This window comes from Charadrius vociferus, unplaced genomic scaffold (genome assembly GCF_000708025.1).
Source record: "Charadrius vociferus isolate BGI_N301 unplaced genomic scaffold, ASM70802v2 scaffold90, whole genome shotgun sequence".
NCBI classification, from domain to species: domain Eukaryota; kingdom Metazoa; phylum Chordata; class Aves; order Charadriiformes; family Charadriidae; genus Charadrius; species Charadrius vociferus.
This window is the reverse complement of record NW_009647222.1, coordinates 9,057,860-9,071,093: the sequence shown is the minus strand read 5'-3', so window position 1 is coordinate 9,071,093 and position 13,234 is coordinate 9,057,860. Positions and strand designations below refer to the sequence as shown.

Sequence of the window (13,234 nt, the reverse complement as noted above, 5' to 3'; positions counted from 1 at the left end):
GCAGATGTATTTTTCACTTGTAGGAGAGCAAAAGGCACTTTCTGCCTTCAAAATACCAAAAAACATGTAACAAAGTATAACTGTGGATCTAGAGTAAAGGGGAAGGTTTCCCTCATCACAAGAGGAAAAGTGATGTCACGCTTAGCAAACCAGAATAATGACTTTTTAAAAGCAGTAAGACTGTGCAGTGGGACCACAAGCTGTGTGCAAAAACAGTCTGTTGTTGTAGTCTTAAACAAGAGATGGTTGTATTTTATAGGAAGCAACTGGTTGAACTAAGCATCCCAGACCTTACTACATCACCTAGCATAACCCTGAGGAGAAACCCTTGTTTCTATTTCTAAGCAGCTAAAGTGAGAAGGTGTGGGTAGGACACCAGTAGCTACAGTGTACGTACAGCCCTGCTGGGCAACAGACCCACCTGTGGCCTGGCTGCTGGCTCCGCTGTCAAGGTCTGGTGGTGAACTGGCATCATGCTTAGGGTACAGGTGGAGCACGTTAGTGCTGTCTAGCCAGTGCTGCTAATGCCTCAGAGGTGCATGCAGGGGCTGCTGAATATTTGGGTACTCTCAGTTTCTGTCCGGGTGCTCTGAAGTTCCTGTTTTTTCTTGCCCATTGCAATGGTGAGGAGAAGAGATGAAGAGGCTATCTTTGAGGCTTATAGCATCCTGTTGCCTTCAGTATTTTTCTGCACAAAATCATTTAAAAACAGTAAAAACCAGAGGAACAAGGTTTGTAAGTTTACATGTAGTTTAATGCATTTAGCTGACACTAGATTGTACAATGCTTCAAAGTGGGAAGGCACCAACTGTGGAAAAAAAAAATCTCATATTTCCAGAGAACAATGTCCAGAAGATAAACATCTGGCAGCTGCAGTGGGACACACAGCACTAAAGCCATGTGTCTAGTGGTAAACGTAAAAGATTCAGGCCACAATCATGCCTGTCACTGTTAAGAGCAACTTTCTGGAAGCTGTGTTAATATATGGCTGGATTTCTTCCTCTGAGCAAAATGAAGCTGGAGTTCATGCTTATTTCAGATAATAGTTAAAATGCTGCTCTCATATAAAATGTAATGCTGTAATATAGAAAACTAGTATTTTTCAATCAAGGCTATCTTCTAGTTTGCTATAAAACCCAGTCAGGCATACACCCCTTTGTGACTTGCCTAGTAAAGACGTATTTGTTTCAAACAAGTGCTGCTTTGTCAACTTGTCACTAGCAAACTAATGCTGTAAGTAGTTCAGCTAAAAATAAAATAAGGCCATAACTTTATTTAGAAAATTATTTTTTAAAAAAAAAAAAAGCTTGGTTGAAAACTGTTTATTCAGATTGTTTCTTGTTGCGATTGTCCTTCCAGACACGGTAATTGAGTGCAGAAGCCATGGTTAGCCAAGCTAAATAAGGAACCATCAAATAAGCCGCTGTTTTGTTGATGTTATACCAGGAAGCAGTTGTAGCTGTTGCCGTACCAGTCGTGAGCAGGAGAGTTACCAACCCCTGAAATACAGGAAGGTGGTTAGTGTTGGTTTTACTTGCTGCATTTTCTTGACCAGATAGTCTTTGTGTGGCTCTTTCCACTTAGCTCTGGTGGATCCCTTTGTGGGTTAATTCCTTCTCAGAAAACCAGCCAGCAAAAAAAAAGACAGATTTTTGCTGAGTTATGAGTTGAATTGACTCCTAAAACGATACAACAGTCACAAGAAAGGGCATTGCAGGTGGGAGCAGGAGAGGGAGAATAAAATCCCTCTTGCCCACTCTTTTTGGCAGCAGCAAGTGCTACATTGACTACAAACCCAGTGTGACTTTGAGCAAGTCACTTTGTCTTTTCATGTCATAGATGCTACCTGAAGAGATGCGGTATGAATGAATCAATGGTGGATTGCAAAGTCTTCCACTACTACAGCATTGCATGTATGTATTTAGAGAACTAGGCAAATATTATTTATTATTTATTTTTGGTTTTGAGGCAAGCTGTTTCTCTTTAGACAGCAGAAAATTAGTCTTGTCTAAAATGGGTGCTGATTACCTGAGTAATGTTGTGATAAGCTTCTTATCACTGCTGTTTGCCCAAGATACCTAGGAATTTTAGTGAGGCACAAATGTTTACATTTTCTAGTCACACAAAAGCTCTTATCAAAGGGTGGCAGAAAGAGCTTCTTGAAGTTTAAACATGTAAGGATGTAGATATGTAAATTCTCTAAGGTGGCTGCTGGCATGCCTTAAAAAGAATTTTGGAAAACTTCTGCAAGCCATATTCTGTACTCAGGCTCATTTTCAGGAAGAAAAGGTAATAACATAAAACTTTCAGTTTAGTACCTTGCAAATGACAGCAGAAGCCTATGATTAAGAAACTTACTTTTTCCACTTACCCATCCCATTTTGTGAGCTCCAAAAAATATTGGAGTCCATGCCCAGTTTAATGCCAGCTGCCCCGCATAGAGACCCAGAGGAACCACTGACTTTTCATTGAAGCCCCCCAGTTCCTTCCACACCAGGTAGGAGCCGTATCTGGAGAAAGGAAAAGTAAGGTGTAATTCAGTACACTGGTTAGAAAACGACCACACATTCTTGATCAAATGAAAGGACTTCAGTGCTAGGGTCTAAATTTATTTGGAAAAGTGGGTATCCGGGTACTACTTGGCACAGCGACTGCACAGGGTTGATCACCTGCTGCAGATCGCAGTACGGAGAGACAAAAAATTCCCTGTCCTGCCAGAGTTCTTGCTTCTAGGTGCAGAGGAGCAGATGAACTACTGCATTTCAGTCTCAAAAGAGAAAGCCATATTGAAATGGAAGCAAATCTAAGACGCAAGGGTAAAAGGTAAGTCTGTAGATAGTGAGGAAACTCTTGGTACTGGGAGATGGTGCTTTAAAAATAAATTAAAAAAAAAAAAAAACAAACCCACAACCCACTAACTTTCTAAGTGGATGACATGAATATAGGAGAAATAGGAACTGAGTGGCATCCTAAAGCACAGGTGAGTATGGGGATGGATGGTGGTAGAGCAGGAGGAACCCTGTAGTCACTTTTCAGAAAGAAGGGGACAAAGATGGGGAGAGCAAAGATTTTAGGAGTTCTGTGGAAAGAATTAACCACAAGGAGCATCTAGCACCTTACATGCCTTTCTTGACATTTAGCTTCCTTAGCAGATTTGTATATCATGATCTTGGTCTGAAGTCAGTTAGATGTACGAACAACTCTAAGTCCACACTGTGGCTCTGTAAATCACTTAAGAACAATTTGGGTCCTGATGCATTTTACGAAGATAAACCATTAAGTTTTTAATGCTTACCCATCTATCTGCAGGATCCTGGCTACTGAAAGATATTTTGAAGATTCTGAACAGGGCTTAACGCCACAGAAGAACAGTTTGCTGGTGGGATCCCAGAACGTAAGCTGCTGAAGACAGGAATTCTCAGGATTTGGGAGATTTACTGATGTAAGGTTTATTTTTGCACCGAAGGAACCTGATTAGAACAGGGAGCATTCATCACCTAAGACTATTTCTTTTGCTCCTCTTTGATTTTCCGTTTAGACATTAGCTAGGTTTCAATCCAGATGACTACACAGCCATTCCAATTGACAACAGGAGAATCCCCTGGATAAAATGCCAACATCTGGAACTAAACCCTTGTTTCAGAATTAGTAACTGAATACTGGTTCCATCCTGGTAGGAATGTCCAGCTGGACTGTGCACTATGCTGGACGGCAGGTGGCTCCTACGTGTTTCTGTTGGCAGTGGAGCAAAGATGGAGACCAATTTGTAAGCGTTATTTTTTTAGGAGCAGACAAACATCCATAGGAGTTATTGCAAGGAGTTTGTCTTCATTTGTAGGTCATATAAGAAGCAAAATTTTTTTTCTGTTTAACCCAGTTAGTGACACAAGCATGCTTCTTGGCTGTTACTTTCATAGAGACTGAACAATGCAGCTTTGATTGCAGAAAGTATTAAAAAAAAAAAAAAAAAAAAAAAAGAAAGAAAGAAAGGGAAGGCAGGGTAAGCCTTAAAAACTTAACAGTTTATCTTCGTAAAATGCATCAGGACCCAAATTGTTCTTAAGTGATTTACAGAGCCACAGTGTGGACTTAGAGTTGTTCGTACATCTAACTGACTTCAGACCAAGATCATGATATACAAATCTGCTAAGGAAGCTAAATGTCAAGAAAGGCATGTACGCTTATTAAATCTTGCTTTTAGTTATTTCTTGCTTTTAATATATACAAGAGATTCTACAGGAATGAGATATCTGGATCATTCAAGGAATGTGTGCATATGATGGATTACAGAAGAAAAGGCCTGGTAATAAATATGATCTTTTCACTGAGCTAGAGGTATAGTACATAACCAGGGCCATCCACCTCAGAATATACCGATTCTGATATTATCAAAGTAAGTCCTAAGCTGTCACAACTTGGATTTTTAAAATATTTAGCTTGATGTCCGGGTTTATGGTGAGGAATCCAGAAAAAGGGTTACGAATTACGCAGTCCACTTGAAGGAAGCCCTTCATGGGAAAGCGGCTCAGCTCTTGTCCCTTTTGATAAAAGGCGCTTTTTTTTTTTATCTACAGGACAGTAATGATCTGATTCAAATGCTAACTCTTGGAATATACAAGAGCATAGAACAATTTTTAAAGGTACACTCTGTAAGAGGAGAAAGAAAAGAATACTGATGGAAAAGGAGGAAGGGTACGTGATGCTATAAAAATTACAAAGCTTTGCTGGAAAAAAAATGAAACCAAAATGAATGTGTGAGAGCCAATTTAGCATTCACATACAGTTTTAGACATTACATCATTGCTGTATTTTGCAACAGGTGGTGTGGTATTTAAGATAACCTGCAGGTGACCATGTAATGTTACCTCGGAAAAGATTTTCTTTTTGAAACTTTAAATAGTTAAGCCAGTGCTATATACAAACTACAAATCACTTAAAATGTACTGTCATGATGGAACAAATGGGAGGGGTAAGCCATAAAAGGCATATTCCATCCTACAAAACTATGACTATTGGATTACCAACTACGTGTATTTGATACTAGGAAAAAACATGCTGAATCTTAGTATGTAGCTAGTTCTTAATGACCAAGTGCAGAAGAGACACAAAGCATCGCTTCATGCTGAGAGAGCTGGGACTCTTTAGCCTGGAGAAGAGAAGGCTGAGGGGAGACCTTATTACTACTTACAAATATCTAAAGGGTGGGTTGAAGGAGGATGGCGCCAGACTCCTCAATGGTTCCCAGTGACAGGATGAGGGGCAATGGGCACAAGTTGGAACATAGGAAGTTCCGTTCAAATACACAGAAAAAATTCTTACGGTTCGGGTGACGGAGCACTGGCACAGGCTGCCCAGGGAGGTTGTGGAGTCCCCTTCTCTGGAGGTTTTCAAGACCCGCCTGGATGCAGTCCTGAGTAATGTGCTCTGGGCAATCCTGCTTTAGCAGGGGAGTTGGACTAGATGATCTCTAGAGGTCCCTTCCAACTCTGAAAATTCTGTGATTCTGTGCTTGGGGGCTGCACCGACCTCTGTTGAGGCTCTACCTCTCTGTGGCACAGCTCACCAGAGTTAACATAAAAGCACATGATGTTAGGTGGACAGCTTCCAGAGCAGTCTGTGAGGAGTATCAAAACTGCCCAAACAATCTCCTGAGACAACCTACATCCAGCAAAATATTTTTGCTACATCTTATTAAAAGTAGCAGCTGCCAAAATACAGTATTATTAAACTTCTAAGGTTCCTGTGGGAATGCTATTTGGCTTTGTGATTCCTTGTTCATTTGACAGTAATTGCTGTGCTGTCAGGTATTTTAAACTAGTTAAATAAGGAGGCAGTATATGGCTTCAAACATTTACAGTGTAACAGCCTGGCAGTTTTATTCAAAAGGACATGTATATTTTGATTTTGGTGTCTTTTAATTGAGCTCTGTCAGAACAGTTCTATCCCAACCCCGCCCCCTCCCCGCCCTTTCTTTTTATTTTCTTAAAACTACTGAAGGACATACATAGAAGAAATCCCAGTGCTGCCTTGTTTCATCACTGCCAGCTTGGCAGGTCTTCCCTCAGAATGAATGGCAGCTTTTCAAACTCCCGCTTTTGATGTTGATACTTGTGCACACAAAATGTCCCATCAAACCCACACATGACTCCCAAAACATGTTTTTACCTGTTAAATCGGCAGCTTGACAGTTTCTTACAAACATACAGCCACAGTAATACAGTAGTAGTTGTCTAGTCCGGCATTATACAATAAGCAACTCTGAGATCAGGTAAGTGCCGTAATACAATGTGAAAAACATACCCCATAGATGTATAGAGAGTTCCCCAAACAGGAGCAAACACCCAGTTAGGTGGACACCAGGATGGCTTCTGTAGAGATTCATACCACACTGGGATTTCCTTTTTGGTTATCTTGCTTCCTAAAAATCCTCCTGCATGGGGCAAGAGTGTGAAACCCACTGCTGGGGCCCAGGCTGGTACTGCTTCCATTGAGACAATGAATCTGAAACAAACCCAAACATGTTGATTTGGCAGAGCAATTTTAAAATGCAACTACAAAAATTTTCCATTTTTTGCAGATTTTAAAAATAAACACGTGTAGGATCTGATCCACAGCCTAGTCTTGTCACTGAGAAAGACAGCAGCTGAAATTAATGGACCTTGTACCAGTTTTACTGGACAATACTCACTCCCATAAAGGAACGTATCATTTACAGGGGGGGAAATGATGCCTTTGCATCCCTCTCAGCTTTGTGCACTAAAATTACTTAGTTTTACCTACATAAATATCCTCACCCATAAGTATGCCAGAGGAATAAAGCAGCTGAATATTACATGAACTGGAATATGCACCAAGAACTGTGTATTTCTGTATTCACCAAAAAGCCCATTCACTCAATGAAATGGTGTAGTCAAGAGTAAGAAAACAGTGTGTGCTTTCCTGTGCTCAAGTGTATACCTCAACTGTATACCTTGTGTTGCATTTTTAGCTTCAAAAGGTTGCTGAGGATGCTCAATGGCCAGTTAAGAGTGATGTGAATTAGTAGCAGACACTTGAGATGCTGCCTCGGAAAATAAACACCAGGGAGGACAATGAGAAGATAAGTACTTAAATGATGTTTTGCTAAACAAGGAGGAGATCTCAGCGGATAAATGGGGAGTGCACCTGTGGCTTCTTTATGAAGCATTCAATCAGTCGCTGCAATCTTAGCTGCCAAGCCCATGAAGTGTACTGGATTAAACTTGCCTACAGAAGTAAGACTAAGTAATGGCTCGTTCTGGTTAGACCGTGCTGGTTTAGTTCGAGTACAGGCGGCAGTAAAAAAAGTAAGTAAGCAAGCAGGAAAAAGCTTCATTGCAGATTTTCTGGCCAAAAGCCAAATGCTACAGAAGAGCTGTGTTTAGCTTGCTAAAATGTAAACAGATTAGAGGTATGATAAAAAAGGGCAGAACTGAAATGCGTTATTTTTTTCAAATATACAGTATGCACATACACCCGATTCCTGTTCATCTGTTGTGCAGGAGGGGGAGAAGCAGGAAGAAATCGTAAGAGAGGTTGAAGCAGTGGGGAAAGGGTAACTGTGGAAGCCCCAGGAGAGAAAATAAAGTTTTAGAGCAACCAGCATTTCAGAGGTTTGTGAAAGAAAAGTGCCTTATTGCCATGGCTGTTGTCTTGGGCCATGTTTAGAAGTTTTTATTGCTGTAGTTATGAATGCTGGGATAAGGAGGCAGGGAGTGGGGAAGAGGAAATCCCACTTGTAACAGATGTGCTTAAACTGACAGGAAATGGCGCATAGATGATGTTGCGTTGTTGCAATTCTGCTGGTACAGTGGATTTCTGTTTGGAGAACAGGTATAAGCTTGGCCAGCAAGGGAGCTCTCTTGCATTATGGATTTTGTCCCTGTACTCGGGGGTCTGCCCATACAGTTATGCAAATTTAATGAAGAGATTTCAGTGGCTGGAACCACAAGCCAGATTGCATGGGATCGAGAAAAATCCTGGTGGTGATAGAAGCAGAGCAGAATTTTGAAGGCAAAACAGAGCGTGGAGGGACCGGTAAAGCACGCAGGATTAGAAAGGGTGTAAGGAGTAAACAAGAAAGGGCATGTAGGCTGCTGGGCTGTGGGCATGCCTCAGGGGAGAGGCGTGGGAGGGTAGTGAGTAGGAATGCACGCAAAAAAGGCAGCAGACAAAGCAGTACAACAGTCAAAAGTCAAAAACAGAGCAAAAGAATGACTCAGTGAAAGAAAAACTAAGCAGGGAAGAATTCAGAACTAAGGTTGTGGAGAAGAAGTGGGAGACTGATGTGCTAGTCTGCTGGAATAGTATCAATTAGGTCTTGGGTGGAGAATGGACAAGGAAGGGAAGGGGGGAAAAAAATCTGCATAGCTCATTGCTGTAGTCATTGCCTAATTTACTTCCTGCCTAATGGATTCTCCTTGCTATTTACTAGGGAGCATCTTAAATGGAGCAAAGGAGTTAATGTGTTGTCCTATGCCTAGATCTACATTGTTAGTTTCCTGAGGGAGCAGGCTGTCAAGCTGTATATGCTACTTGTCACCCATATTGACAGCATGAAAGGCTCTGCTTTTCCTAGGATGTGAAGGAATTGCTATGTGCAGGAGCAACAAGGTGTAACGGGAACAAGAGCTCCAAGCACAATGATTCTCTTTGGTTGTCTTCAGATAAGTAATTCCCAAAGGTTAAGTTAGAAATTTAAGGTTACTAAGATCTCACTAATTCTTAACCCTGTTGCTCTTGCTTCGCCTACAGAAAGAACATGAGGCTTAGCTCTCTACATGTGCTGTAAAGTGCTGGTCGTCTGTGCGGCTCCAGTGGGGCTATCAAATGCTGATTTTTTTTATTTTTTTTTTTTTTTTAAGTTATAAGCAAGGACCCAAAGGGGTTTATGCTTTATTTGGACGTAACAATATCAGGGTGGTTTCCTGCAGGTATTAAGCAACTGGACTTTGTCAGGGCTTCTGTCAGCTTCTCCCCAGGGAAGAAAGTCTGAAAGTATTCTGCAAGCTGAAAGTGCTAAATGCTACCAAATTGGAAAAGCATTGCTTTGATGCAGTCATTAGTGAATAAATGATGTAGCTACGCATCTGTCCCTCTGCGTGTTGGAGGAAGAAGGCTGAAATAATTCTTAGGTGACAAAACAAAGAAAATCAGGCAGGGAAACAGAAATGGGGAAGGCACAAAGCAAAGAAACAGGGAAAGCGAAGCCGTGCATGAACAGGAAAGGGGAAGAAACGGAAGTGATGAGATTGAACATAATGGCTTGAATTCAATGTTGGTGCCCTAGTCTTTTGACTACTATTACTACTAATTATATACTATGTTTTCCAAAAGTATTTCTCAGGACTTCCCAAGCATGGCACAATACTCTCTTGCATAGTACCAAGGAGAAAGAGGAACAAAGCCACGCAGCAAGATCAGACTGTAGGCTTGGCAGACTTGGCCTAGTAGACCACAGCTGCCCATCAGCAGTCAGTGTTCCTGTATTGTAATCCCCAAGAAATAAAATACTAGTGTCAGTTTCCCATAAAAAGCAATAGCTAATTCAGGGAGCAGCACTAATTGATTTTGGAAGAAGCCATGTCCATCTTCCTCTGGTTACTTGTTGTAGGTCTTTGGTGAGAGAGTAAGTAAAAGGCAGGGATGCACTAGAGAGTCGGTGCGTTCGGTCAGTGCTGTAGCCTTTGGTTAGCTGTGCAGCACCAGATCTGCAAGACATTTATAGAATGCCCAGTACATTTTTTAAAAGTAATGTAATCACAGAGTATATATATAAAGGATTATCAGCCTTGACTTCCTTTTAGTCTATAGCTGATAATCCTGAAATTACTTGGTAGTAACTTGCACGGCACAGGCTTGCTACCACAGCCCCTCTGGCTGCATCTGTATTACACAACCTAGAAATAATTACTACTTTCCCACTCGCATCCCAGCCCCCCTTCAGGGTGAGATCTGGTTGCACAATATTGTTGCACCCTGATTTTCATACTGAAGAAACCTGGATGTCTGTGGATGGTATCTGCAGGGTGCCCAGCAGATATCTGCCGCTCAGAACCACCACAGTTGGAAATCTTTTCTCCCCACACACTCTTAACTCGTTTATTTCTGTTTTCACCTCTTATCTCTGCCCTGCAACATTTTCTTCATCATCCTGCCCATTTTCTGTTCAGCCCTAGTCTGACTTCAGGCAGTTCCAGCACAGCAGTGAGGGCTGCAGCAGGCCAGTTTGTTTTACAAACGTGTTAAAATAATTTTTTAGGTATTCAAAAAATCCGATTTGCCCAAAGATGGTTCCAGCTACATAAAGTAACAGGAGAAATAAAGGGCGAGGCGGGGACGATGACACACAATACTGCAACTTGCTGCCTACTGGGCAGCAATCTTTTTCCAGGTTGTTTCTCTGTGGTGGTGTAACACGCAGAAAAACAAACAGAAGCTTTCCATAGCCTCCTTTCTGGAAAAAATGTTGCACACCCAAAAAAAGGGATGGGGTGCATGCCAGGACAGAGACTAGATATATCATGACAGAGGAGCTGGTTTGCTTCAGCCTGATGCAAAAAATGAACTAAAGCACTTATTTATCTTCAAGCAGGTCTCTGAAAGGCAGGTGGGTCCCTTCCCCAGGTGCTCCCAGGGAGAGCTCAGGTCAATGGGAAGTAGAAGGAAAGAAAGGACAACTACTTTCGTTGCATTTTCTTATATCCCTTTGTTGATAAACCTCTGACTAATCCCTTTCTTGTGCAACTTAGTGCTGGCTACCCAATCACATGCAGCTTAAATTCTAGCTATCGCATTAAAAACACGAAGGAAAAATCTCTCGGCGGGGCTAAATCACCCACGCGGTTCTGGGGTTTCTAGTCCCCGCTGTTCTGAGGTAGATTCACAAAGCTGTGAAAGTACTGGAGGTCGGGGGAGGGAGTCCCCTAAGGTATATACTTTCCCTCTCCTCCTCTACAGTCTATGTGTTTGAGGGCAGATAAGGTTCTACCCAGGTCTACGAGGCAGCATGCAAATTTTCCCTGGGGAAAGGCTTCTTTCCAAGATAGTGGTCTGAAGAATGCAGGGGTGCATACTTCATTTATATTGATAAACTGTTTATGTCTGTTGTGGCTTTTAACTCCTGGGAAACCGCAACACTAAAAGCAAAGCTATATCACAGTCTGTGACACAGAATACGGCTACCACAAAAAAAGCAGTCTTATCTTTGTTATCTAATCTCAAGTAATAGAGAAACTTAAAACAGTATACATTACATAATATAAGTATCCAACAAGTAAGTGTATAGTATATGTTTATAAAATGTATTTATAACTAAAAATAAAATTATGGCCTTCATTTAAGGATATAATGCAAGGTGTACTCATTGGGTTTAGAGACAACAAATTTCACTACCCAGGTTATGCTTCTTTTAAAATGGCAGAGCACAAGTGCAAATAAGTCTACGATTTATTGAAGACTCACATGCTGGGAACTGAAGTGTACGCTAGAACAACATCTGCCCGGGTGGTAATTAGTCATTTACTGCTCAATCTCTTCTGATTTTCCCTATGTATCTTTGTATAAAATCCTTTGCACACAGTGTAGTTTGAGGACGAAAAATCCCTTTGACTACCTTCCTTCCAAAACAGCTACCCAACCTCCTGCCATAGGTTTTTCTTTTTCTGCTTTGTCCACCCACCTGGAAAGCGTCATCCACATCTGTTCCTAAAAAAAGTTCAGTTTCTCTTGGATGTTTCCCGCTTAAGTGCTGCCTAGGCCTGACTCTTTCTTAGCTTGCCAGGTATTCTTTTAACGGGGGAAAACGTAACAAGTGCCACATCCGAGGGATGTTTTAATAGCAGCGGGCCGTTCCTGGGGTGTCACCACTGGTAAGTCTCAAGCAGTCTGTGCCCTTTTACAGCAAACCAAAGATGAAATGGTAGCGCTGAGGTGTGCTCCCAGCCACAGTGTTGCTACCTGAGCTTTGTGGGAACTGGACACTGCTCTGGGCTTTGCCTCTGAAAGCACCAAACATGACTCTTCCCAGGGTTTGACGGGCATCCGGTAGGGTGAACCCTAATCCGGTGGCCCAGCACAGATGGGGCAGCCCTTGCTGTCGGGGCTCGTGGGGCAGCTGGTAGTAAGGGCGCCTAAACGCTCTAGCACACAAGCTAAACGCAGCAAGAGCAGCAGCTACTCTTGGGGTGCTCACTGAGGTACTGCCAGCTGGTAACTTGGCACCCAGCATCTCCTCTCGGCTTAGCACAAGAGGTATTGCTGCCGACGTTACAGGTAGAGGCAGCCATGGAGTGGGATGTAGTCACGTGTGTCATATGTATCCTATATCAATGTATATCATATATATCCTGTATTACAGAATCACAAAACTGAAGGGGTTGGAAGCGACCTTTGCAAATCATCTAGTCCAACCCCCCTGCCAAAGCAGCATCACCTAGAGCAGGCTGGACAGGAATGCATGCAGGTGGGGTCTGAATGTCTCCAGAGGAGACTCCACAACCTCTCTGGGCAGCCTGTTCCAGTGCTGTGCCACCCTCAAAGTAAAGAAATTTTTCCTTATGTTGAGACGGAATTTCCTGTGTTCCAGTTTGTGCCCGTTGCCCCTTGTCCCATCGCTGGGCGCCACTGAAAAGAGTCTGGCCCCATCCTCTTGACACCCGCCCTTTAGATACTTAGAAGCATATTTATTTATGTACTGCCTGTGCGTTTCGGCTAGCTTGAGAAGCTCACTGGCTTTTCCAGCTATTTTACCTGGAAGCTGGCAGAAATGGAGACCACCTCAGCATAGGACAGAAATAAGAAAAGCGCACACAACCTGCTCCCGCGACCATTCCAAATGGGCCCCGGATATAAAGCCAACAGAATTTCTGGCTGTTCTCACCCATTATCCTCCTCCCGAGTTAAACTTAATCTCATTTACGAAACTGCTCTGACTCGCTGCTTGATACCGTTTCATAACCTCAAGCGCGGCAAAGTCGTTGCAACACCTCAACTCTGGCATGGCAACTTTCACTTTTTCTTTCTTTGGTTTTTTTTTTTGGGGGGGGGGGGGAAGGAAAATAATCCTGCCATCGAAAGCCCAAATTACTTAAAACCCACTTCGTGCTGATTTATAAACGTCACTTAGAAATCCGGAGGGAAAAAATAAAAAAATAAAAAAACCGCAAACAAGCCCTTTCTTTGCCAGGGCCGCACGGGGAGGGGGGGTCCTGGTGGC

General features: G+C 42.4%; 2 protein-coding genes across 2 annotated transcripts in view; one reads left to right on the top strand and one right to left on the bottom strand.

The window, feature by feature from the left end:
• Positions 1-1,099: 1,099 nt before the first annotated feature.
• On the bottom strand, positions 1,100-6,497 carry TSPO (translocator protein (18kDa)). Its single transcript, XM_009879700.1, has 3 exons — positions 6,301-6,497; positions 2,372-2,510; positions 1,100-1,499 (listed from the first exon to the last, which is right to left on the bottom strand). The coding sequence occupies exons 1-3, from the start codon at positions 6,486-6,488 to the stop codon at positions 1,323-1,325; spliced, it is 504 nt and encodes a 167-aa protein (XP_009878002.1). The 5' UTR covers positions 6,489-6,497; the 3' UTR covers positions 1,100-1,322.
• A 1,482-nt stretch (positions 6,498-7,979) lies between these two features.
• The window catches only part of MCAT (malonyl CoA:ACP acyltransferase (mitochondrial)), a 7,570-nt gene continuing 2,315 nt past the window's right edge, over positions 7,980-13,234 (top strand). The window contains exon 1 of the mRNA XM_009879779.1: positions 7,980-8,055. Coding sequence (XP_009878081.1) covers positions 7,980-8,055 — 76 coding nt within the window. The remainder of the gene's footprint in view (positions 8,056-13,234) is intronic.

What these genes read in the sequence shown, in the direction of transcription:
- TSPO (XM_009879700.1), bottom strand. Translation starts at nt 6,488, where the DNA reads ATGGAAGCAGTACCAGCCTGGGCCCCAGCAGTGGGTTTCACACTCTTG. An exon ending in ACTCTCTATACATCTATGGG is followed by an intron (nt 2,511 to 6,300) that starts GTATGTTTTTCA and finishes TCCTTTCTCCAG; the next exon opens with ATACGGCTCCTACCTGGTGT. An exon ending in GAGCTCACAAAATGGGATGG is followed by an intron (nt 1,500 to 2,371) that starts GTAAGTGGAAAA and finishes CCTGTATTTCAG; the next exon opens with GGGTTGGTAACTCTCCTGCT.